The following is a 27,283-nucleotide window of genomic DNA, read 5'->3' as shown; positions in this document are numbered from 1 at the left end:
TGTCACTCCAACAAGCAATGCCAGCCCTCCTTGCAGACACCACAGCTGACATTCCACCAATCCATGCCAGCGCTCCTTGCAGACACCATAGCTGCTACTCCAGCACTCTGACTGGGCTGCCCATGACTCTCCTTCAGCTCCATTTTTCCCCCAGGCTTGCTTGCAAATGAGGAACTTATCACCAACAGTTATTAACACACCTGATACTCTCTTATAGAGCAATAACACCTGTTACATAATTACGTGCACAAACTAAGGTAACCAGAGTGCAATGACCCTAATGGCCACCGGGGGAAAACTACAACTGAAATCACAACAGTGCAATGACCCTAATGGCCACCGGGGGCAAAACCACCTTTCGCACACAGCCAAAGGAAAAAAAAGGTTACTTTGTGCATTTAATCTGTCAGATCCAACCTGGATCGTGACAGCTACAAGATGGAACTCCACCATGCGCATGGTTGAGAGGCTGTGCGAACAGAGGCAGGCTGTAATGCATTTGTGGGAGGATACACGGGCAGGCAGTTTGAGGGCAGACATGGAATTGTCGGGTGTGCAGTGGTCAAAGCTGAAAGACCTCTGTAAAGTCCTTCAGTGTTTTGAGGAATGCACATGGCTAGTAAGCGCAGACGACGTCATCATAAGCATGAGCATACCACTTATGCATCTGCTCATGCAAACTTTGATGCACATTAAGGATCAGGCGTCCGCAGCTGAGGAGCAACAGGAGGAGGAGGAGTGAAGCCTTGATGACAATCAGCCATTGTCTGGTCAGGGAACTGGCGTGGACAAGGTGGAGGAAGAAGAGGAAGATGAGGAGGATGAGGGGGATGATTATTTTGGGGATGAGGATGCTTCTCAGGGGGCAAGAGAACATGTGGACCTGCCAAGGTCAGGTACAGTGTTTGTGCATGACTGGAGGGATGTGGATTTGCCAGAAAGTGCTCCTCCACCCACCACTGGAAGTGCAGCATTGACACCTGGAACATTGGCCCACATGTGTGACTATGCCTTGCGGATCCTAAAAAGGGACCCCCGTATTGCCAAAATGATGAGGGATGACGACTACTGGTTGGCCAGCATCCTCGATCCACGCCATAAAGGCAAATTACACAACATCATGCCACAGGAGAGCCTACAGATAATATTGGCTAACAAACAAGCAAAAGGTTGTTTGAGGCATTCCCAGCACACAGCAGCGGAGCTGGTTCTCCCACGAGCCGTAGTGGGCAAAATGGAAGAGGTGTTTGTGGTGCACAAAGCCGAACTGGCGTTGGAGACAGGGGTTTCCTGACCATGTTGTGGTCTGATTTCTCAAGTCCCGCACACACGACAGCTAATACAGAATCGATTGCAAGTGACAGGAGACAGAAGTTGTCAACTATGGTTGCAAACTACTCCTCCCATATCGAGGTTCTCCCTCACAGGTCATTCCCCTTTGATTATTGGGCCTCAAAACTGGACAAATGGCCTGAATTGGCACAATATGCCTTACAGGAGCTTGCTTGCCCTGCTGGTAGTGTGCTATCTGAAAGAGTCTTCAGTGCTCCTGGATCAATCCTGACAGAAAAAAGGACCCGTCTGTCGACCCAAAATGTTGATGATCTAACCTTCATTAAAATGAACCATGCATGGGTTTCAAAAGGTTTTGTCCCACCCTCCCCTGATAACACATAGGTTGCTAGAAAAAAGGCTCGCTTTTGTCCTCCTCTTTCTCTGACTTCTCCAGTTCCTCCATTTGCAGCAGCTGAAAGTCAAGCCTACACATCAACATATGCCATTTTTTAAACCACCTGAAATGGGCTGCCCCCCCACACCAGGCCCAAGGTGAACACCTGCCGCACCCGGGCAAGTGCTGTTGCCCTGAACAGGTGTGTGGCCCCACCCTTGGGCGACGGGACTGGCACAGGGCCTCTCATAGTACAATAAAGTGTCTCTGACGGTGGGGGGGCCCACTCGCCATCAGACACACTGGCGTACTATAAGGGGCCCTGTGCCAGTACCAGCACCCACGAGTGGGTCCCCCCTGCTTGCTCAGGGACACAGCACTTGCAATACTTACCTCTCCCTGCTCCACCGCTGTGTAGTCTGGCCAGTTAAATCCGTCACAGGGACGGCCACTACAAATTTGGTGTACTGATCGATGATGGTTAAGACATAGCTATGTCCTGTCCTGCTGGCCTCTACCTTCAGATTACCAATGGCTACAATTAATGGACGTCAACTCCCAATCGGATGCAGTGGTGCTTTATGATCACCTTTCACACTTTTCATAGTCACAGACTTGTGACATTCCTTCCACCATTTTTCAATGTGTCCTCTCATGGCAATCCAATAGAATCCCCTACAGCCTGTGGCTTGTGTGTTTTGCACTCCAAAGTGACCAGACAGATCATGATAGGCAGTGAGGACCATGTTTACAGCTCTCCCTGTGATCACATTTTGATGGAGACGAGTTACGGTTATGGGATCGACACTACTGCGATACAGCAACCCTTTCTTCACTAATTTGCCTTTTAGCTGTATCCACAGTTAAAGTTATTGAGGGTCAGCATCGCCTCTGCGAATTCTCCCGGGAGGTTTTCCCGTGATTACTAATTCAAAAACATCTAAAATCACTCGACTTTACATCTGTACTTTTATCCATCTACCTTCCTCTAGCGGAGAGTCTGGACTGGCAGACTGACACTGAAATATAAACGAAGATTTCAAAGTACTCCAACACTGTATACAGTTGTACGTTTCAAATACATTTCCCTTTTTCTCATTTTTATATTCGGGTGTAATCCATACTGAGCCTGTGAGACTTTGTGTCTTACTCTGGTAAAATATAAGATTTAAAATGACACCAACACTGTATACAGCTGAACGATTGTAAAACATTACCCTTTTTCAAGTTTTTATATTCTTGTGTATTCCATACTGAGCCTGTGAATGTCTGTCTGTAACTCCAGAAATATATTTGTAGATTTAAGATTAACCCAACACTGTATACAGCTGTACGCTTGTGATACCTTACCCTTTTACTGCTTTTTATATAGTGGTCTAATCCATACTGAGCCAGTGAGAGTCTGTTTCTGACTCTGGAAATATCTACTGAGATTTACAATTACCCCAACACTGTACAATTACCCCAACACTTATTCCTGAAAAAAATAAGGAGATTTATGTTTAAACAATACTATATGTACCTTGTATCTGGTGATACAGTAACCTTTTTATACTTTTTATATTCTTGGCTATTGCATACTGGGACTGAGAGCGTCTGTGTCTGCCTCATGAAATGTCTACGGAGATTTAGAATGTTTAAACTATACTATATATACCTTGTATCTGGTCATACTGTACCTTTTTTCAACTTGTTACATTATTGTCAAAACCATACTGAGCGTGTGAGCATATGTGTCTGCCTCCTGAAATACATACGGATTTTTTTATATTTTAAGTATACTATATATACCTTGTATCTGTTGATCCAGTACCCTTTGTGCCCGAAATTCATCCTCCACCCACCACTCAAAGTGCATCATTGACACCTGGAACATTGGCACACATGTGTGATTATTTCTTGCGGATCTTCTTTTTATATTATGGTGTGATTCTTACTGAGCCTGTGAGAGGCTGTGTGTTACTCTTGAAATATATATGTAGTTCGCCCAATGACCCCAACACTGTATACAGCAGTACGCTTGGGATCCATTCCCCTTTTACTGCTTTTTATACTGTTGTGTAATCCATACTGGGCCTCAGAGCGTCTGTGTCTGCCTCCTGAAATAAATAGTGAGATTTTGAATGTTAAAACTATACTATATATACCTTGAATCTGGTGATACTGTACCCTTTTTCTACTTTTTAGTTTGTTGTCGAAGCCATACTGGCCATGACAGCGTCTGTGTCTGCCTCCTTAAATATATACGTAGATTTATAATGTTGAAACTATACAATATATCCCTGTTATCTGGTGTTAAAATGAAACACCACGCAGGGCCAGGGGTTACTCAGTAACAGGCCTTTCAGGCTCTGTTAAGGGGGAAGTATGTCACGGTGGTGATTGGGACCCGGTCCGTGGCCCTGGGTGTCCAATAAAGATGATGACAGTTCAGATGAGGGGGAAGATGGTATGATAATTAATTTGGAAAAGGGGAATCGTGACGCCACCCGTGGTACTTGGCTAGGGTAGCCGACGCTGCAATGCAGATCCTCTGGGCCGGTGTTAAAGCAGCCAAGATGATGAAGCTCTACACGGGCAGAGCTGTATCCCAGGGCAGTTGAGATGGTGTTTGTGAGCCATTGACAGTGATGGTGAGTGTAGCGTGTGTAGCAGGCGAGTTGTAAAAGCCACCAAGGACACAGTTGGGTGCAGTTTCTGAGTTTTTCCTCAAAAGTTTTGTGCACAAGATGACCCGATTGGTACTGTGTCATCCGAGAGAGGGGTCCGGCAAACTCCAAGGTAGATCAGGAACACCTGTTCAAGACTCCTCCTTGTGTATCCTTTCTAGGCCGTGTCTCTGCGCTGATCTTTCCCTTCCTTCCTGCTGTGGGCCTTCGCAAACAGTGTCCCAAGCCTGCAGCCACGGATCACACCGGGCGACGTGGGTCAGGCTCCGGGGTCCTTTATTCCAGCTGCTGCCTTTTTGAGTATTGAATGCGGCTGCGACTGAGGCACTTAAAGTTACCTCAGCCTCCGTCTTTCTAGCTGAGGCTGGTTTCACACTTGCTTTTTTTTGCAGCGCGTTTTTCCCGCAAAAAATGCATTGAAAAAACGCATACAAAAGCATACAACTGCTGCGTTTTTTTCAAGCATTTTTATGAGCATGCATGAAAAAACGCAGCGTTTTTATGCGTTTATATGCGTTTTTAGTGCGTTTTTACCGCGTGTGCGGTTTTTCCAAACATTAGGTGGCCCCTCACACTAACCCAAACCATGACTTTACTAACCCTAACCCTGACCCTAACCCTGACCCTAACCCTTAACCAAACCATACTTAACCCTAACCCAAACCCTAAACCCTAACTAACCCTAACCCTGACCCTAAACCTAACCCTAACCCTGACCCTAACTCTAACCCTAACCCTGACCCTAACCCTTAACCAAACCATACTTAACCCTAACCCAAACCCTAAACCCTAACTAACCCTAACCCTGACCCTAAACTTAACCCTAACCCTAACCCTGACCCTAACCCTAACCCTGACCCTAACCCTTAACCAAACCATACTTAACCCTAACCCAAACCCTAAACCCTAACTAACCCTAACCCTGACCCTAAACCTAACCCTGACCCTAACCCTGACCCTAACCCTTAACCAAACCATACTTAACCCTAACCCAAACCCTAAACCCTAACTAACCCTAACCCTGACCCTAACCCTGACCCTAACCCTAACCCTAACCCTGACCCTAACCCTTAACCAAACCATACTTAACCCTAACCCAAACCCTAACTAACCCTAACCCTGACCCTAAACCTAACCCTAATCCTGACCCTGACCCTAACCCTAAACCCCCTTAACTAACCCTAACTCTAACCCAAACCCCTAAATTCCATGGTTAACAAAAAAAACGCATGTGCAAAAAAACGCATACATAAGCATGCCAATGCCAACGCGCGCATGCGTTTTTTTGAGGCAAGTCGGACGCACCAAAAAATGCAACAGGATGCATTTTGTGCGCCCGAGCGCATACCGCAAAAAAACGCATGCGCGGTAAAACGCGTACAAACGCATGTGTATGCGCACATAAGCGCATCCCATGCAAAGTATAGGAAAAAAAAACGCATGCGCTATTTAGCGCTAAAATACCGCGAAAAAAAACGCAAGTGTGAAACCAGCCTGAGCCCTGTATTTCTCCACTAACTTCAGGAGCCACCTTCCCCAACGAGGCCTGGTCCTTCCTTCTCCAGAAACGGGCTTCACAGGTGGCTTATTGCACTTCCCATGCCCCAAGGACCCCTTCCTTCCAGTCTAGGAGCTTGGACAAGATTTTTCTCTCTTCTCTGACCCTCAGCCCTCTCACAGCAATCCTGCTCTTACTCTGTCCTGTCACCGACTGACAACCCTCTAGAAAGATCCATTTACCTCAGACTAGCTCCACCCATCAACTGTCAGCTTGCTCTCTCTGATTGGATGCCCACAATCACTCCACTACCTAAACTCCTCCCACTGTACCTACCTTCCACACTAACCCCCAACACCCTTTCCTGTTAAGAACGGCGGAACACACTAAATAAATAAATAAAGTGCGTTCGCCGCTCAGGGTCCAACGTGCTTTTAAAACCGCTGCTAAACAATGGCAGACGCGCTATATGGCGGTATAATACGTTCGGGTTCAACATCACCCGATGAGCGCGGAGGGGACTCTGTTAAACTCACAGAGGCGCTGTAACAAAAACATACAAGTATACACTGAGCCAGTTAGACTTCACCGGACTCAGTGAAATTGCGCGCACGGTATCTGGTCACAGGACACAGTTCCAAGACAGGGGACAGTGTCCATCTAGACCTACCGTGCATGCGACATCGCTGCTGCGGACGTCGGTAAGTGCTGCTACATGCAGCGCGGCGGCAGACACAGCCGCTAAGCAATGGTGCCTTGAGAGACGTGACACCACCGGACGCTAGTGTAGAGGTGCGGTGTGCACAGTGGCCTAAGGCTTGCCACTGACTGGCGCGGACTCTAACTATAGTTCCCTATCCACATGCGTAATATCAGAGGGAGGGGAATCTTAATGAGTCAGTCACCAGAATCATACATCCACCACCATTCACACATCTAGCAAGAATAGCCTATACTAGCGCATGGCCGAACTGCCATGCGGCCCTTTTATAGCCGTGCACTGCTGGGACCTTCCAGATCTCTGAGATGGACCAATCAGATCAGGAGAAGGACCTGAGCACGTGACTCCCGACCTCCAATGGGAGATCGTCACATGAGCATGCTCAGAGGAGCGGCAGAGGGACTTAGCCTCAGGAGTAACTTGCTGCGAAGCAGTATGTGAGGAGTCAAGATCCTGCTGTGTAGCCGCAAGTATGTGTAACTTGCTGCGAAGCAGTATGTGAGGAGTCCAGATCCTGCTGTGTAGGCGCAGGAATCCGACGCCTAACACTTTCCTAGTTAGTCTGGGATGTGGCCATCCTCCCGCCGGGTACACCCAGAAAGCACTGACTAACTAGTGTGTGTTGAGTGCAGGGTTAGGAGTCCTGAGTGGTGATCCCTCCTTACTTGAGGGTGGGATACCACACCTTTGGATCAGGTGCAGTACCTCGGTGGCGACTGTACCCTCAGGGGCGCCATAGTACCCTTTCTCAACTTTCTATATTGTTGTTGGATCCATACTGGGCCTGAGAGCATCTGTGTTTGCCTCCTGAAATGTATACGGAGATTCAGTATGTCTAAACTATACTATATATACCTTGTATCTAGTGATACTGTACCCTTTTGCAAATTTTTATATTATTGTCTAATCCATGCAGAGCCTGTGACCATCTGTGTCTGACTCATGAAATATATACAGAGATTTACAATTATCCCTAGACTGTATAGAGCTGTCCGCTTCTGAAACAGTACCATATATCTGCTGGTATTTTGAGTCCATTTTCACAAAAATTATTAAGTATAGTGGAAGAGGCCGCGGATGTGGGTGTGGGGGGGCCAGCTGGTACTGATGGTGGTGGTGGTGCATCTGCTGGTAGTGCCAAAAGCACAAGAGCAGCTAAGGCAGGAGGTGTTGAGCCTGCATCATCATCTGGCACAAGAAGGCCTTTAAGGCTCCCTTTTCTGGGAGTAGGTAAACTGCTTTTAAAGCCGGAGCATCAGGAACTGTTTTTGCCTTACATTGCCGAAAAAGCCTCCAGCTCTATCGCCTCCTCTTCTGAAGTTTAAAAAAATGCAAGCACTGAGTCGTCAGTGCAGGCTTCTGGTCAGGAACCACCACTTTCCTTGTCTCCTTCACCCCCACTAAAGGTTACTCCATGGAGCTCTTTTCACATGCCATGCCTGTGTTATCAAGAGAAATTCAGAAATTCCTGTCCAACATGAATTGGAAATGGAGATGGAGTGCACTGATGCACAGCCACTGCTAGATGATTCTGCTGGTACATTGATCCACAGCACTACATTCCCCTCGCACTCTACAGAGCCAGAATGTGACACTGATGAAACTCAGGTGCCCCTTCCCGCATACTATACCACCTTACACGATGACACAGAGGAAGGTGCAGATGAAAGTGCCGGTTCCCTGAGCAGGTGGGGGGGTCCTACTCGTGGGCGACGGCAGTGGCACAGGGCCCCTCATAGTACACAAAAGTGTCTCTGCCGGTGGGAGGGCCCACTCGCCGTCAGACATACCGTCGTACTATGAGGGGCCCTGTGCCAGTGCCATCGCCCATGAGTGGGCCCTCCATGCTTGCTCAGGGCCACAGCAATTGCCTTACCTCTCCCTGCTCCACCGCCGTGACGTCTTCCGCCTTTCCTGACAGTGACATTCAGGTTAGAGAGCATGATGACATCACGTCTGTATGCCCTCTACCAAAACAGTACAAGTTCAGAGAGCTTGAAGATGGCAATGCTGAGGAATCCAGAGTAGAGCAGTGCCCAGCGAGGAGAGGTATTCAATTATTTAAAATGTTGGGAGCATTTTTTGGGGCGCAATATACACTGTAGAATGATATATGGGGCCCATCATACACTGGAGCATCATCCATTTGGCCCATCATATACTGGAGCATTCCAAATGGGGGACATCAGACACTGGAGCAGCATTTACGGGGACCATTATACACTGGAGCATTAGAAATGGGGCCCATTATATATTGAGCATTATTTGGGCCCATCATACACTGGAGAATCATCCATCTGGCCCATCATATACTGGAGCATTCCAAATGGGGGACATCAGACACTGGAGCAGCATTTACGGGGCCCATTATACACTGGAGCATAAGAAATGGGGCCCATTATATATTGAGCATTATTTGGGCCCATCATACACTGGAGCATCATCCATTTGGCCCATCATATACTGGAGCATTCCAAATGGGGGACATCAGACACTGGAGCTGCATTTACGGGGCCCATTATACACTGGAGCATTAGAAATGGGGCCCATTATATATGGAGCATTATTTGGGCCCATAAGACACTGGAGCATCATCCATGGGGACCATCATATACTGTAGCATTATGTGGAGCTCATCATATACTGTATGGAACATTATATTCTGTATGGAGAAATATATGGGGCTCATTATTCTGTATGGCGCACTAGGTGGTGGCCATAATACTGTATGGAGTAATATACTGTCCGTTTTTTGAGCTATTGTAGAATTTAAAATAGATATCAGTCATGTCATGTAAGCAGTGAAGTATTTTTCAATTTTTCATTGTACTATACCTATATTTCTGTGCCGTATCAGAGCATTATGAATTGTGGTATGTGTTAAAAGGGCGCACTGACACTCTTTGGCCCAGTGCACACGAAAACCTGGCGCCAGTCCTACTCCCCCACAACTTTAGCCAAATAACCCCCAGTTTTCAATGAGTAACTATTATTATAAAGTAAATTAAGATTGACAAGCTTATGTAATAAGAATTGATGTTGTTGGCATTGAAATGGGCACTGTAGGTGTGTTTACTGTCCTCCACTCCCTGCCGACTTTGCTTCCCCATTGACTTGCATTGGGTTTCGTGTTTCAGTCGGACCCCGACTTTTCCCTATAGTCGGCCGATATAGTTCGACCCGACTTTTTAGAAAGTCGGGTTTCATGAAACCTGACTCTATCCGAAAAAAGGCAAATTTGCTCATCTCTAATGCCAAGTACTATCCATATAGTGGGGTTGGCGGCCCAAATCTGCACAGGGGCCCACCGGGGGATTCCCCTGTTACCCTGTGGGCCAGTCCGAGCCTGTCCCTAATACAGTGCCATCCATAGTGGTCCCATACAGTAATCCCTAATACAGCACCAACCATAGCGGTCCCATAGAGTCCTCCCTAATACAGCGACAACCATAGTGATCCCATACAGTCCTCCCTAATACAGTGCCATCCATAGTGATCCCATACAGTCCTCCCTAATACAGTGCCATCCATAGTGATCCCATACAGTCCTCCCTAATACAGTGCCATCCATAGTGATCCCATACAGTCCTCCCTAATACAGTGCCATCCATAGTGATCCCATACAGTCCTCCCTAATACAGTGCCATCCATAGTGATCCCATACAGTCCTCCCTAATACAGTGCCATCTATAGTGGTACCATACAGTCCTCCCTAATACAGTGCCATCCATAGTTGTCCCATATAGTCCTCCCTATTACAGTGCCAAACATAGCGATCCCATACAGTCCTCCCTAATACAGTGTCAATCATAGCAGTCCCATGATGTTATGTTGTGCTGGATGTAATGTGACTTTTTGAGACCAAAGCGTCTATTAGGAAGGAGTCCAGTATTGGGGATATATGCTGGACAAAGTGGGGCTGTGTGAACAAAAAGAGGAATTACCAGCGCGTCTATTAAAGGCAAGAAGCTTGCAGTGGAGTAGCGCTTGGTGCCCCGGTCCGTGGGGCAGGGATACCGCTGTTCAGGGAGGATGTCCTTGTAATTCCTCTTTTTGTTCACACATCCAGCACAATATAACATCATCTGTGGATAAATTGCTTACCTCCATATGGATATGACACCCAAGGATTTCTCTTCTAGTTTCCGTTAAAGGAATATTCTGATGAAGGTCCTATGATGGACCGAAAACATGTAATTCTTATTTTGTCTGGATGCATAATAAAAAGGAACTGAATTTTTTCCACATACTGAGTGCCAAGTCTATTTACTCTTTGTACAATATTGTGGTCGCTAGTTCTTAGATGCCCGACCACCTGCAGATTTGTTATTCTGTCAGCTCTGTTAGATAGTATTAGGTCTAAAAGTGCTGCTCCTCTGGTTGGATTCTTCACCAACCATGAAAGATAATTTTTCTTGGCTATTAGCAGAAACCTGTTGCCTTTATGGGTTTCGCAGGTCTCTGTTTCCCAGTTAATATCTGGGTAGTTAAAGTCCCCCATAACAAGGACCTCATTATGGGTTGCAGCTTCATCTGCCTTAGTAGTAGACTTTACAAGATTTCTGTTATATTTGGGGGTTTGTAACAGACCCCAATGAGAATTTTGTTACTATTTTTCCCTCCATGTATTTTGACCCATATGGACTTGACATCCTCATTCCCTTCGCTAATATCCTCCCTTAAAGTGGACATTAGACAAGACTTTACATAAAGACAAAACCCCTCTACGATTTTTACGATCCTTTCTAAACAGACTGTAACCCTGTAAGTTAACTGCCCAGTCATAGCTTTCATCTAGCCATGTCTCGGTTATTCCCACTATGTCATAGTTACCTGTAGATATTTCTGCTTCTAGTTCTTCTATCTTGTTTGTCAGGCTTCTGGTATGTGTGATCATGCAGTTTAGAGGATTATGTTTTGTTCCAATCTCCTCCCTGCGGATTGTTTTAGAAATTTTCTTACCTCCCTTCTGAGTATGTTGTCTTGGATCTTCTTTGACGCATTTCATATCCTTCATCAGTATATTTTCCGGCTTCATGTTCGTATCTAAAGTATTTCTTCCCGTCCCCTCTTCTTCTAGTTTAACACCCTCGTGATGAGTGTAGCGAGTCTTCTGGTGAATGTGTGTTTCCCAGGTTTGCTGATGCATAGTACGTCTCTGGCGAGGAGTCAGTCGTACAGGTAATTCACACCGTGGTCCAGGAATCCGAATCCTTGTTGACTGCCCCATCATCTTAGCCAGTTGTTCGCATCAAGGATCCTGTTCCATCTCCTGGTGCCATGCCCGTCTACTGGAGGGATAGAAGAAAAAACTACCTGTGCATCCAGTTCCTTTACTTTCTTCCCCAATTCTTCAAAGTCCTTGCAGATTGTTGGTAGGTCCTTCCTTGCCATGTCATTGGTGCCAACATGTATCAGAAGAGATGGGTGGACGTTCTTGAAACTGATGAGCTCTGGTGTCCTATTGGTCACATCCTTGATCTTCACACCTGGGGGGCAGCATACTTCTCCTGCGGTTATGTCCAGTCTGCAGATGGCTGCTCCTTTGCCTCTCAGTAGTGAGTCTCCCACCACTACTACTGGCTGTGCTTTTTGTTGTCGATTCTGGGTGTTGCTGTGTGCCATTTTCTTCTTTGCTTGCTAGGGAAACACACTGAGCAAAGCTCCAAAAAAAGCGGCTATAAGTCCAAAGTAAAATCAATGATATTTATTGTTAAGACAAATCCAGACACAAGTGGGGGGAAACCGCACACCGCATGGATAACAAAGGGTTGCTGTACAATCAGAACCTATATAATATCAAAAAGCTCTTATTCAAGCTCCATCCAATAAACAAATAAATTCACGCCCCTGATGAAGGAGTGACCCTCCGAAACGATCGTTTGGGTGGATTGCTGACTGCTGGAACCTTTGCCCGTCATTTCATTAGGTAATTCTTGCTTTTCTTTGCTGCCTTGCTTTCTAGGCATCATAGATCTGTCGAACTATGGTGAATTATCACCTGTTATCTGACAAGGACCTGTGTACTTGTTTATTTGATGGATGGAACTTGAATAAGATATCTTTTTTTGGTGGTGCACTTTATTTGCTATACATTGCCATGCACTATATGCACTTTGTGATAATTTAGTAAATTTATGCATGTATCTATTTTTTTGATATTGTATAAGTTCTGATTGTACAGCAACCCTTTGTTATCCATGCGGTGTGCGGTTTCCGCACGTTATTGTCCACTTCCCCCCACTTGTATCTGGATTTGTCTTAACAATAAAAATCATTGATTTTACTTTGGACTTATAGTCGTTTTGGAGCTTTGCTCAGTGTGTTCTCTTGGTAGATTGCAATTGTCCTTATTGTCCATTTATTGCTGTCTGCTATTGAATTATTATGCTGATTTCCTAATATTTGAAATGCAGATATTTGTCAAAAGCATTTTTATTCTTTGCTTGCTGGTAGTGCCTCATCCTTAGGTGTACCATCTTCATCCTCCACAAGGCCTTGGTATCGGTTTCTCAGTTGTGTGGTTGGTGATGTCTCCATGGTCTTCTTGCTTCTTTTGGTCACCTGCTTCCACTTGTCTACTTTCGGAGGTTTTCTGACACTTTCTTCACCTTCTGTGACCAGTAGAGATGCTTCTGTTCTGTCTAGGAAGTCTTCATTTTCTTTGATGAGTTTCAAATTTGCAATTCTTTCTTCCAGACTCCGGACCTTTTCTTCTAAAAGGGCCAGTAGTCTACACTTCTGTCAGGTGAAGTTGGATTCTTGTTCTGGTCAATCTGTGAACATGTAGCAGCTCACCATGTAGGTTGTCACATCTGCCATGTTGCTCCTATATCCTGCTGACTTGCTGTGTGTCTTCCTTCTTGTGTAATCTGCTGTGTGATTTCCTTCTTTGTGTAATCTACTCAATCAACCAAGATATCTTGCAATAATGCTATATGCCGTGTTCCTCACACATCGTGCCTGCTGTATGCCATGTTCCTCACATCGTGCCCGCTATATGCCGTGTTCCTCACACATCGTGCCTGCTGTATGCCATGTTCCTCACATCGTGCCCGCTATATGCCGTGTTCCTCACACATCGTGCCTGCTGTATGCCATGTTCTTCACATCGTGCCCGCTATATGCCATGTTCCTCACACATCGTGCCTGCTGTATGCCATGTTCCTCACATCGTGCCCGCTATATGCCGTGTTCCTCACACATCGTGCCTGCTGTATGCCATGTTCCTCACATGCTGTGTCCGCTATATGCCGTGTTCCTCACATCGTGCCTGCTGTATGCCATGTTCCTCACATGCTGGGTCCGCTATATGCCGTGTTCCTCACACATCGTGCCTGCTATATGCCGTGTTCCTCACATGCTGGGTCCGCTATATGCCGTGTTCCTCACATCGTGCCTGCTGTATGCCATGTTCCTCACATCGTGCCCGCTATATGCCGTGTTCCTCACACATCGTGCCCGCTATATGCCGTGTTCCTCACACATCGTGCCTGCTGTATGCCGTGTTCCTCACATCGTGCCTGCTGTATGCCATGTTCCTCACATGCTGGGTCCGCTATATGCCGTGTTCCTCACACATCGTGCCTGGTGTATGCCATTTTCCTCACACGCCGTGCCCGCTGTATGCCATGTTCCTCACATCGTCCCCGCTGTATGCCATGTTCCTCACATCGTGCACGCTGTATGCCATGTTCCTCACATGCTGTGCCTGCTGTATGCCGTGTTCATCACATCGTGCCCGGTGTATGCCATGTTCCTCATATCGTGCCCACTGTATGCCATGTTCCTCACATGCTGTGCCCGCTATATGCCGTGTTCCTCACATCGTGCCCGCTGTATGCCATGTTCCTCACATGCTGGGTCCGCTATATGCCGTGTTCCTCACATGCTGGGTCCGCTATATGCCGTGTTCCTCACATGCTGGGTCCGCTATATACCGTGTTCCTCACACGCTGGGTCCGCTATATGCCGTGTTCCTCACACGCTGGGTCCGCTATATGCCGTGTTTCTCACACGCTGTGCCTGCTATATGCCGTGTTCCTCACATGCTGGGTCCGCTATATGCCGTGTTCCTCACATGCTGGGTCCGCTATATGCCGTGTTCCTCACATGCTGGGTCCGCTATATACCGTGTTCCTCACATGCTGGGTCCGCTATATGCCGTGTTCCTCACACGCTGGGTCCGCTGTATGCCGTGTTCCTCACACGCTGGGTCCTCTGTATGCCGTGTTCCTCACACGCTGGGTCCGCTATATGCCGTGTTCCTCACACGCTGTGCCTGCTATAGCCATGTTCCTCACATGCTGGGTCCATGTGTCCGCTATAATACCGTGTTCCTCACATGCTGGGTCCGCTATATGCCGTGTTCCTCACATGCTGGGTCCGCTATATACCGTGTTCCTCACATGCTGGGTCCGCTATATACCGTGTTCCTCACACGCTGGGTCCGCTATATGCCGTGTTCCTCACACGCTGGGTCCGCTATATGCCGTGTTCCTCACACGCTGTGCCTGCTGTATGCCGTGTTCCTCACATGCTGGGTCCGCTATATGCCGTGTTCCTCACATGCTGGGTCCACTATATGCCGTGTTCCTCACATGCTGGGTCCGCTATATGCCGTGTTCCTCACATGCTGGGTCCGCTGTATGCCGTGTTCCTCACATGCTGGGTCCGCTGTATGCCGTGTTCCTCACATGCTGGGTCCGCTGTATGCCGTGTTCCTCACATGCTGGGTCTGCTGTATGCCGTGTTCCTCACACGCTGGGTCCGCTATATGCCATGTTCCTCACACGCTGTGCCTGCTATAGCCATGTTCCTCACACGCTGGGTCCGCTATATACCGTGTTCCTCACACGCTGGGTCCGCTATATGCCGTGTTCCTCACACGCTGGGTCCGCTATATGCCGTGTTCCTCACACGCTGTGCCTGCTATATGCCGTGTTCCTCACACGCTGTGCCTGCTGTATGTCGTGTTCCTCACACGCTGTGCCTGCTGTATGCCGTGTTCCTCACACGCTGTGCCTGCTGTATGCCGTGTTCCTCACACGCTGTGCCTGCTGTATGCCGTGTTCCTCACACGCTGTGCCTGCTGTATGCCGTGTTCCTGACACGCTGTGCCTGCTGTATGCCGTGTTCCTCACACGCTGTGCCTGCTGTATGCCATGTTCCTCACACGCTGTGCCTGCTGTATGCCCTGTTCCTCACACGCTGTGCCTGCTGTATGCCGTGTTCCTCACACGCTGGGTCCGCTGTATGCCGTGTTCCTCACACGCTGGGTCCGCTGTATGCCGTGTTCCTCACACGCTGGGTCCGCTGTATGCCGTGTTCCTCACACGTTGGGTCCGCTGTATGCCGTGTTCCTCACACGCTGGGTCCGCTATATGCCGTGTTCCTCACACGCTGGGTCCGCTATATGCCGTGTTCCTCACACGCTGGGTTCGCTATATGCCGTGTTCCTCACACGCTGGGTCCGCTATATGCCGTGTTCCTCACACGCTGGGTCCGCTATATGCCGTGTTCCTCACACGCTGGGTCCGCTGTATGCCGTGTTCCTCACACGCTGTGCCTGCTGTATGCCGTGTTCCTCACACGCTGTGCCTGCTGTATGCCGTGTTCCTCACCACACGCTGTGCCTGCTGTATGCCGTGTTCCTCACACGCTGTGCCTGCTGTATGCCCTGTTCCTCATACGCTGTGCCTGCTGTATGCCGTGTTCCTCACACGCTGGGTCCGCTATATGCCGTGTTCCTCACACGCTGTGCCTGCTGTATGCCGTGTTCCTCACACGCTGTGCCTGCTGTACGCCGTGTTCCTCACACGCTGTGCCTGCTGTATGCCGTGTTCCTCACACGCTGTGCCTGCTGTATGCCGTGTTCCTCACACGCTGGGGCCCTCAGCCATATTGTGCCGCTCACTGTCGCGGGAGGAGCAGTGACATTGATGTCAATCACTGACACATGTGACACAAGCCAACAGGGGGCGTCTAAAGAAATAAATTAACACTCCCCCTTCTGCCCCGTTAATAATACACATATGTGGGATCGCTGCGCTCAGACAGGTGATCAATAGTAATGGTCAGCGCTGAACTCTCACTGTGGCGTCACATGTCCTGTAAGTGCTGACATCACAAGTGATTGGAGAGCTGTGACGTCGCGCATGCAGTGTAATCCCCGGATTTCCGACCACTTTCCCAGCACGCCGGACGGAAGTGTCCCTCCATATATGGCCATGATGAAGGCGTGGCTGTCAGTGACGTCACCGCCCAGTAGGCGGGGTTTCCAGTCTTTCCCGGCCTCCTGGCCTTGGCGAGCTCTCATTCCGGGCAAGCGTCGGTAGAGGAAGGTTAGCGGAGCGTCGTAATCGTCCAGACTCCATTGTCACAAGATGATTAACCACGCTATGATTCGGAAACCGGCCGCCGGTATCATGCCGTACCTGTACACCGCCGGCGGGGGGAGTCTGCTGGGGAAGGACGGCGCCGTGCTCCCGGAGCTGGAGAAGGGCAGCTGGGAGCAGCATGGCGGCTACAACACGGACGGCTCCTTACCGTCCTCACAGTCCGAGCTGGACGAGGACGAAGACCTGGACCTCCAGTCTGACTCCCGGGGCTCCACGTCTCCCCCGCTCACCCCGACCTCCGAGAGCCCCCGCGACCCCTTGTACATGGACACTCGCGCTCTGCTGCACAGCTACTACCGGGAGAGTGCGGGGGGCATGAAGATGGACGGCGGCAGCCCCAAAGCGCTGCGCACCTTGAGGAGACTGGGGGCGGAAATCACCGAGAAGCACCGGCTGGTCTTTCAGGGTGAGACCCGTCCGCCATGTTCTACAACGACATTTTATACTCTGCTTTGCATATGGCTTTGTGCGCGAAGTGGTTACTACCCCTCTGGTTTTGCATTTGGTATGCTCCGTACAACTGTACTCTATGGCTTGCGGTTTACTACAGTACCTTAAAAAGGAGAGTGCCAAGTGTGCAGTCTTTAATTGTGTAACACTCCCCCTTTTATGGTGAATTTGGTATGCTCTTACAATTAATCATGGCTGAAGGTCGAATCCAATCTTGAAAATGGAGGAATAGTTTTGCATGGCTTGCATTGTACACGCTCCTTTTCTGCTGCATTTGGTATGCGCCTTCAGTTTTATGCTTTTGGAGGTCTAATCCACTTTTTTTAAAATGGGTGTTTACAGGGTTGAGTGGCTTACATTGTATGTAAACTGGTGTATTTGGTATGCTCCTTCAATTATACTGCATGGCTGGAGGGCTAATCCAAATGTGTAAAATGGGGGTGGGCACTGTAAATGGTAGTTTTTTTTTTTTTTTCTCTGTATTTGCTTTGTACTCCCAACTCTATGCTTTATGGCTGTAAGTCTAATTCTAATGATTGGTCACAGTGTAAATACTCCAAATAGGAGTGGAGAAGGTGTGACTGGCTCTGAACTGTATTAACCCCCTGTTCTAGCTGCATTTAGTATGCTCCTGTAATTATGCCTTCTAGCTGGTGGACTAGTCCAATTGTCTAATATGGTGGTGTGCATATATTTCTCAGTGGGGCTGCCTTGCAGTAATGGCTGCTCAGTGTGCACAGCGATGTATACGTGGTGCTCTGCACGTAGGACGGCTCCGCCTCTGTCTTGGTTGTAACTGCATTCTGTAAATAAAGGGTTAAACCAATACCTGAGTGTTTTGAGTGGTGTAGCTTTATTCACATCTGTCTTGTACGTTGGCTTCATATTTTGAATGCCGGTAGCTTTATTGGTTGTCAGCGATTTGCAGTATTTGGATTTTGGAAACTTTAGTTATTAACATCAGTCTTGTGATCTAGCCTGTCGGCCCAGGGTGTCACAGCTGGAATGTGGGCCGATAAGGCCGAAGTTCCTGTGTGACTGGAATTTTCCAGTGTTGTAGGACGCTGTGACGTTTCGCCCTTTGGCCCCGTCTTCCGCCCTGGGGACCAGGCAGCCGTTTGCCCCATAGGCCCAGCCCTGCCCGGTAGTAACCTCCCGCTCTGCAAGCTGCATCCTGTGAGCCGTTGTATAATGTATGAGCGACTCTGAATAATGTATTGTCCCATCCCCCTCCCACCGCTCCACATTCCTACTGATTTCTGGTATTTTTCCAGATCTGACTGGAACGCCGGCTGTAACAGCAAAGCGCAAGTCCTCTGCATCCGTCGTGGTCTGGTCAGCGCCCCAGATGGCTCCTGTACCCAAGAAGATCCATAACCCACTGTTCACAATGACTGTGCGGAGAGACTTGTGTTCTAACAACTTCTCAGACCTTCCTACTTAAAAAAAACCACTGCCACCCTTGTTCACAGGCTGCGTCTGGTATTGTAACACTGCCCGCTTCACTTGGCTAAGGGTAAGCTGCAATTCTGGATGCAGCTTATAAAGGGGAATGCCGTTCACTTTTATTTATTTTTTACTTGATCTTTATTTTATTTTTATTCCTATTTTGTATTAATATCTTTATATATAGATCAAGTCCCCACCACACACAAAAAATAAACATTTTTCCCACTATTGTGCAACCCATTTAATAATTTTAAAGAGTCACATTGGTGCTTGGGATCTGCTAAGGTACTGCACTTTCATCATTTCTAAAAGATCTAATGATGGTGGCCATTAATATGGCAGTCCCCTCACAACATGGAAAAAGAAGGAAAATGTTAGTCGTTAATTCTATGTAAAGGTGCTGGTCCTGAAATACTTTTATGCTAGACTAGCTGAAGAGCCTGGCGCTGCCCGGGCATAGTAACTAACTGTGGTTAGTTATAGCAAATTATAATTATCCTCCATCCCATAGTCCCGTGCCCATATACCCATCATACATAACCTCCATCCCATAGACCCGTGCCCATATACCCGTCATACATATCTTCCATCCCATGCCCATATATCCATCATACATATCCTCCATCCCATAGTCCCGTGCACATATACCCATCACACATCCTCCGTCCCATGCCCATATACCCATCACACATCTGCCATCCCATAGTCCAGTGCCCATATACCCATCATACATATCTGCCATCCCATAGTCCAGTGCCCATATACCCATCATACATATCCTCCATCCCTTAGTCCCATGCCGATATACCCATCATACATATCCTCCATCCCATAGTCCAGTGCCCATATACCCATCACACATCCTCCATCCCTTAGTCCCATGCCCATATACCCATCATACATATTCGCCATCCCATAGTCGAGTGCCCATATACCCATCACATATCCTTCATCTCAGTCCCGTGCCCATATACCCATCATACATATCCTCCATCCCATAGTCCCATGCCCATATACCCATCATGCATATCCTCCATCCCATAGTCCCGTGCCCATATACCCGTCATACATATCCTTCATCCCATAGTCCCGTGCCCATATACCCATTATGACATCACCATGGCAACCTTTATGACATAAGTCACCATTGCAACCTATGATGACATCAGCATCGCCATGGCAACCATTGTGACATCATAATGAGGGGCGGGCTTGATGCACACACTTTTTTCCCCATTATGTAGATGGAGGCAAAATTGTTTGGTGAATTGGAACGCGCTGGGTTAAAATTTCGCCTCACAACATAGCCTAGGACGCTCTCAGGGTCCAGACTTGTGTGACTGTGCCAAATTTTGTTGCTGTAGCTGCGACGGTCCAGATGCCAATTCCGGACATACACACAAACATACATACACACACTTGAGCTTTATATATTAGATAAAGACATTGCATTGCTTGCAGAAATAAACCCTGGCTCTTTTTGGAGTGTTACCCTCACTCCTACAGCTCTCTTACATTTCTGTACTTGTGCACAGACAGTGAAAACTAAGGCCCAGAGCTGAACCCTAAGGTTGTACCTTGCTGGCAAATTGTGTGTGGGACTAGCTGGTTACACTTTGTCCTCCTTAGTGAGGTATTCATGTTCTCTTGTGATACTGAGGGCTGATCTTTGTGGCACTGCTGTGATGAAAGGGCCTTGAAGTGGTCTCTTCTCATGAGGGTCTGTAATGGTCCCAGTTTATAGCATCTAGTCTCTGCTTGGGGACCTCTAATGTTGGAGTGTCTTCTAGTGATGGCTTTGGCTCCTGTGTCCCAGTGTTTCATCTGTGGGTCTGTGTAGCACAAATCTTTATTCTACACTGAAACCTGCAAAATGGTGCATCACTAGTTCTCACCTGGCATCTCTTTCCCCTCCAGGCATGTTGCATCATCTGTCTATACAGCATCCTGACGACATCGAGAAGCTTTCCCAAGTCCCATCCATGGTCTTCAGCGACGGGATAACGAACTGGGGCCGTATCATCACCCTGATAAGCTTTGGGGCCTTCGTTTCTAAACATCTAAAAAGTGTTCACCTTGAAAACTGCATCGGCACATTGGCAGACAACTTCACAGAGTATCTGATGACCCAAAAAAGAGCATGGATAATGGAGCACAATGGCTGGGTGAGTGCTGTGTGGTCTGCATAACTCTCTCCTCTGTATGTGGGGCCATTGGAGTTAGAGAAGACAGAGCAGAAGAACGTGGGTTCTTAAAGGTTCCCAAAACCCAAAAAAAGTTTTCTGCAAGTGACCCATCAGTGTCTCATAATTTGTCAAGTGTCCATGGCTTTTTCTTTGGAGATGCCCTGGTCTGGGATTGTAGAGTCTTCCCTATTGAGATTGTGTAACCCAACCTGGGCTACTTTATTTCCCTCCAGTGTTAAGCCACTGCTTTATGACTCTTAACTCAGTCTAAGGGGTGGGGCTTTCATTGATCGCAAATAGACTTAGATATGATATACTTAAGGGGAAAAGCGTCTTCAAACAGGAGATGTAAGTTGCATCAGCTCGCCTCTCTAATGCTGGATATTACCTTGGGTAGCGAGTAGAGCTGGTGTGAATCAATTAACAGGACCCGGTCTATCAGCTACGATCCAAACACTTCTTAACTGCCTGACATCTGTGCCTCTTAGAAACCCAAAAAGACCAAAATAAATTGTCAACTTCTAAACGAAATTATATAGACCCAAGAAAAAGGAAGTACCAGGCAAAATAAAATTTAGAAGTTTTATTAATCACAATTTAAAAATGAAATAAATCATATGCAAGGAATAATACTGAACAAGGCAGAGTGTGCTCAATGCACGATAAAAATAGAATCAAGTGAGCAGGTATACACAGCAACAAAAAACACTGCATTAACGACAGATCAGACCCATGACCACTAATTTAACAGCAATAAATCCATGTGGATATGACAGTGGTGGGCTAGGAATCGTGTAAGGCTAATGCTGGATTACAATATATCTTGCAAAGTGCATTGTGCCAAAATATAAAGTGCCGTGTTTCATGAAGTCGTACAAAAGTGCATTAGTGCTGAGAAAAGATGTATACATGTTGTACTGAAATTCACCTATATACCCAGGTGATTTCCCTACTAAATGAACACAATAGTGCAATACAAAGTGCTATAGGATATGTGGATAGGGGTCACTATTAATAGGTTAGCCAGGAGGCTGTCGTAATGCAGTGTGACTTATACCTGTGAATGGTGCCATGGGGATAAGGACGCCGATGTGCGTTTCGCTGATGTCGCTTCTTCCATGGGGGCGTCCTTCAGCAGCGATCCAACCGCTTCTTCACTGCCTGACATATGTGCCTCTTCAGATTAGTTGTGACGCTGCACCAGCCAGGTAATCAAAAAAGCCACAAATGACTGTGGCCAATGGATAAGGTCTCGTGAATAGATTCTCATCAGCCCTAAGTATAGGATGAGTATACCATTGCTTCTTGAAGCCAACCAAAAGGTTATGGATGCTTACTTGCCTATAGTTTTTTAATGGCCCTTGTGGTCTTTATGAGTTTTTAATAAACTTTCCTCTTATTTTTCCAGGATGGTTGTGTTGAGTTCTTCCATGTTGAGGACTATGAAGGTGGCCTAAGAACAGTATTGATGGCCTTCGCTGGTGTAGCTGGTCTTGGAGCAAGTTTAGCTTACATGATCCGGTGAAATTTTTTTTTTATATTTTAAGAACTCCTCCAGGTGATTTTACACAATTACCATCTTTTTCCCTGACTCAGCTTTGTAGTTAGGATGGAAATCGGGCCTCTCCGCAAAGTTCAAGATCAGCCACAGAGGGCCAGGAAGCTTGGGCTTGCCCTGCTATGCAGTAGATGAGGTGTATTTTTTTTTTTTTTATAACAATATGTAAATTGTTTAAATCTTTATTTTCCTATGAATAAATTAATATATTTTCACAAAGTGTGAAAATTGTGTTAAAAGTACACTTATGATGTTCCACTGTAAAAAGTACCAAACTGGCACCAATAATGGTTTCAAAACCCAGTTGATATTTCTTTCATGTTCTACCCCTTCACCCCAAGGATAAACCTGTAAATGTATATATATATTTTGTTAATGGTGTACAAATGTAAAACACTGTACAATAACTTTAACTCTTGTACAAAATAATAAAAGAAACACACAAATCTTAACTGGCCATTTAATGGCCAATATTTGGGAAGGGAAGAGCCCTTGGGTGTTGGAGGTAAGCACTGAGTTCTTCTGACTTCCCTATTGCTTTCTAAAAACTTCCTGCAATAATTGGAAATCTTCCTCCTTCAGGCTGTCAAAATAAAAGAAACCCCTTAAATGACTTTCATCCAACCCTATAAATCTCAAAACATACAAAAATGTTCTCATCTTTACAAAAAAAAAATATATTTTTTCCTTTTTGGGTTACATTAACCCTTGTGTTTGGTCACACGGAATGCACCTGTTGTGACATTGTAGAATGTTCTGCCATTTTTAACACCGCGCACGGTGCTACCGCCTGTTTACACAAAGGAATAAAAGCGACTATTTTCAGTATTTAGACTATTTGTTTTTCTTTATTGAAGTGCAGTGTGTATGGACATATTTATTTCTACATGAGGGTGTGGTGACTTCTAGTAGGCAGAGTATGGAAATAATCTGCAGGTAGTGAGTAGGTAGGACCTCAGTCCACCTGTACTGTGCCGATGTTGCAGACTTGGGTGGTACAGTCTGTGCTCTGTGTGTTTTCACAAGCTTACACCTGATAAATGGCTGGGCTGCGGGAGAGACTTGTCTACAAAACAGAAGAGTTTACATTGTAAATATGTTGGGGTGAAAACAAAGTTCAGTACATGAAGATTAAAAATAAACTTGTTGACTCTTGTATGAGAGGAGTGGGCACTGAGTGATGTATTCTACTGACCATCTAAAATGTGGAGGAAACAATCTAGATGTCACAAATCACTAAAACTAGCTGCTGGTTTGCAGGGATACAAATTGTGTCATCTCGTATATATTCCCAATCTTATTCATACGTGATAATAGAAGCAGTGGTGGGATGATATAGCTGGGTTTTTTCTTTGCACTATAACCATGTGTTGGGGAATGGATAGGATTCCTTCCGGTGTGGTGGGCAAAATGGTAGAGACTGCTGCTGAGGCAACAGGTGCGCTTTGATACGCCTGTCCTCCACCCCCTTTTTTTTTTTTTTTTTTCTCTAGATCTAAAGTTCAGTTGGCATCTTGTGCGGCTCTATCGGATCTTTTTTGAAGACTATTTGCTTTCCTATCTGGTTTGACTCCACATCAAAGCTGCTGTCGCAGCTGGCTGCTTCTCATGTTACGTGGACGCCTATTTCCTGCCTCATAGTTTGTGAACTCTGTTCTAGCCTTGGATGTGGAGCCTGTATGTCATGCTGATCCATCTGCTGCCATACCTCATGTCACACAACAGTAAACATAAGGGCTGTAAAGGTCTGTTCAGAGTCTTGGCTGGAGAAGGGGAGTCTCTGGAAAATCAACTAAATTTAACACCATACTTCTATGCCATATTAATTGTCTCCAAAACTTTCTTGAAAGAAAAAAATTACACCATACTCAAATTTCTGGCTAACTGATAACTTCCTCTGAGACCCTTACAAATCTAGAGATCAGGGCTCGGCAGCATCCTGTTGGGATACAGATCTCTGCGGCTCTCATTCTTTGGGATTGCTGGAGATGGCCATGTATAGCACTTGATTGAAGGCCTCTGCCAAGCTCTTTTCCTAGGATTTGTTGGGATTCCCAATGCTTGGACTCATTGATTAGGATAGGATATTAATTCTAAAATAGGTCTCATCTTTCACATTGATGACTTATTATGACGCGAGCTGGATTTCATCAGGCCAGAAAGGTTAGAGGAAGGCAAGAGCCAACCATGATCACATGACTATTAGTGACTGGTTTCCTTTCTGTATGATGGATTCAAATCCTGTCTACAAACCAGGAGTATTCAGGTTCATATACTAAAGATAGATGTATTGGCGCTCTTATGCATATATATTATGAAGCTGGCTCTTCCACCCTCACCCACCTCCCCTCTATACAGCTATAACATCTTCAAGGGTTTCCACCACCCTCTCCATGATAGCGGTATTCCTTAATGGTTGTGATCTCTTGCCAAGGTAATGTCCCTGCTTTCAGGAATGCTTTGAGGAACACATTAAAGTGTGACTCGATGACCAAACTTGCCAGTTCTCAATCCTGTTGATCTTTGGGATATACTTGAAAAACTAGACCTTATGTTTCAAGGCTCCTTCTCAGACTTCTAGAATTCATCAGATCCCTTAACATGTTGATGCCCAAGCACCACAGGGCAAGTCAGTGCTCTAGAGCATCCGTTCTCTTCTGCAGCACAGTAGGGATCTACACAATATTAGACATTGCTATTAGTTAACCTCTCCTGTTAATGTGGTTGATAACAGGAAACACTAACCAGAGTTTGCAAAAGGAAGTGATTTTACATGCATCATTAAAGTTTCTACATCTTATTGGTGTTTTGTGACAAAAGCTGTGGTTGTCCTGTGCTGTCACAAGAAGCATGGTCATGCCACCAATCTATGCAGTCTGCCTTGTCAGTTTAGTGCGATTACCAGGTTTTGAAAAACATCTGACCCTTAAAGTTTCCTTGCCACCTGACTTAGCTGGAGCAAATTCTCCCATTTGTATGCAGGTGTTTGCTCATCAGTGCAAATAGGAGACTGGTGGGAGGTGACACTGCCCAATCAATATATCGGAATTATGCTTTGTTCTGTGCAGCTGCTTTTGTAAGGGTGTGTGGACACGTTGTGGATTTTTTTCTGCATAAAAATCCGCATTGCTTGGCAGAAACCGCAGGATAAAACGCATGCAGTTTTCCTATCTTTCGTCCAGCGGAGTTGATGCAGATTCTTGTGCGGTTTGGGCTGTGCCGATTTGTGGAAGAGGAGAGAGAAAATTTTGTCCCTGAAGGAAATCTGCAGCAGCGGTTCTGCAAAAAAAAGTTGCATGCTGCGGAAAATAAACCGCAGCAAATCTGCGTGGAATTTTCTGCAGCATGTGCCCAGCGGTTTTAGTTTTCCATAGGTTTATATGGTACTGTAAACCGCATGGAAACTGCTGCGGATCCGCAGGACCAAATCCGCTGCGGAACCGCAGCAAAAACCGCAACGTGCACACACCTTAAGTGTTGGACTGAAGTACAAGCCCCAGATAATCACCTTAGTAGGGCACTCAGAAGGCACACTACCCTATGGATGATCTTAATTATGGTATTAGATATTATTGAGATTGGCTGACATCTTTTGCCAGTATTTTCTGTTGTGAGATGAAAATTCTTGGATTCTGTTAGATTAACCCTTGTGATGTCAAATTACACTGCTCAAAAAAAATAAAGGGAACACTTAAACAACAGAATATCACTCCATGTAAATCAAACTTCTATGAAATCAAACTGTCCACCTAGGAAACAACACTGATTGACAATCCATTTCACATGCTGTGAAAATGGAATAGACAACAGATGGAAATTATTGGCAATTATCAAGACACCCTCAATAAAGGAGGGGTTCTGCAGGTGAGGACTATAGACCACATCTCGGTACCAATGCTTTCTGGCTGATGTTTTGGTCACTTTTGAATGTTGGTTGTGCTTTCACATGTGTGGTAGCATGAGACAGACTCTGCAACGCACACAAGTGGCTCAGGTAGTGCAGCTCATCCAAGATGGCACATCAATGGAAGCTGTGGCAAGAAGGTTTGTCTGTCAGCCTAATGTCCAGAGACTGGAGGTGCCAGCAGGAAACAGGCCAGTACACCAGGAGATGTGGAGGGGACCGTGGGAGGGCAACAACCCAGCAGCAGGACCGCTACCTCAGCCTTTGTGCAAGGAGGAACAGGAGGAGCACTGCCAGAGCCCTGCAAAATGACCTCAAGCAGGCCACAGATGTGCATGTGTCTGCACAAACGGTTAGAAACCGACTCCATGAGGATGGTCTGAGTGCCCGACGTCCACAGAAGAGGGTTGTGCTCACAGCCCAACACTGTGCGGCCCTCCAAAGAAATGCCACCCCACACCATTACTTACCCACTGCCAAACCAGTCATGCTGAAGGATGTTGCAGGCAGCAGATCGCTCTACACGGCGTTTCCAGACTCTCACATTTGTCACATGTGCTCAGTGTGAACCTGCTTTCACCTGTGAAGAGCACAGGGCGCCAGTGGCGAATTTGCCAATCCTGGTGTTCTGTGGCAAGTGCCAAGCGTCCTGCACGGTGTTGGGCTGTGAGCACTACCCCATTTCTGGACATCGGGCACTCAGACCATCCTCATGGAGTTGGTTTCTAACCATTTGTGCAGACACATGCACATTTGTGGTCTGCTGGAGGTAATTTTGC

At 46.7% G+C, this 27,283-nt stretch overlaps 1 protein-coding gene across 1 annotated transcript; it reads left to right on the top strand.

Moving 5' to 3' along the window:
- The first annotated feature begins 16,861 nt into the window (after nt 1-16,861).
- On the top strand, nt 16,862-23,428 carry MCL1 (MCL1 apoptosis regulator, BCL2 family member). Its single transcript, XM_073567229.1, has 3 exons — nt 16,862-17,363; nt 20,774-21,021; nt 22,451-23,428. Exons 1-3 carry the CDS (start codon nt 16,943-16,945, stop codon nt 22,565-22,567), a joined length of 786 nt encoding a protein of 261 aa, XP_073423330.1. The 5' UTR covers nt 16,862-16,942; the 3' UTR covers nt 22,568-23,428.
- Nucleotides 23,429-27,283: the final 3,855 nt, after the last annotated feature.

Source organism: Dendrobates tinctorius, unplaced genomic scaffold (genome assembly GCF_039654945.1).
Source record: "Dendrobates tinctorius isolate UK_male_01 unplaced genomic scaffold, ASM3965494v1 ptg000019l, whole genome shotgun sequence".
In the NCBI taxonomy this organism is placed as follows: Eukaryota; Metazoa; Chordata; class Amphibia; order Anura; family Dendrobatidae; genus Dendrobates; species Dendrobates tinctorius.
Note: the sequence above shows the minus strand (reverse complement) of the source record. Positions and strands in the feature narration are given on the sequence as shown.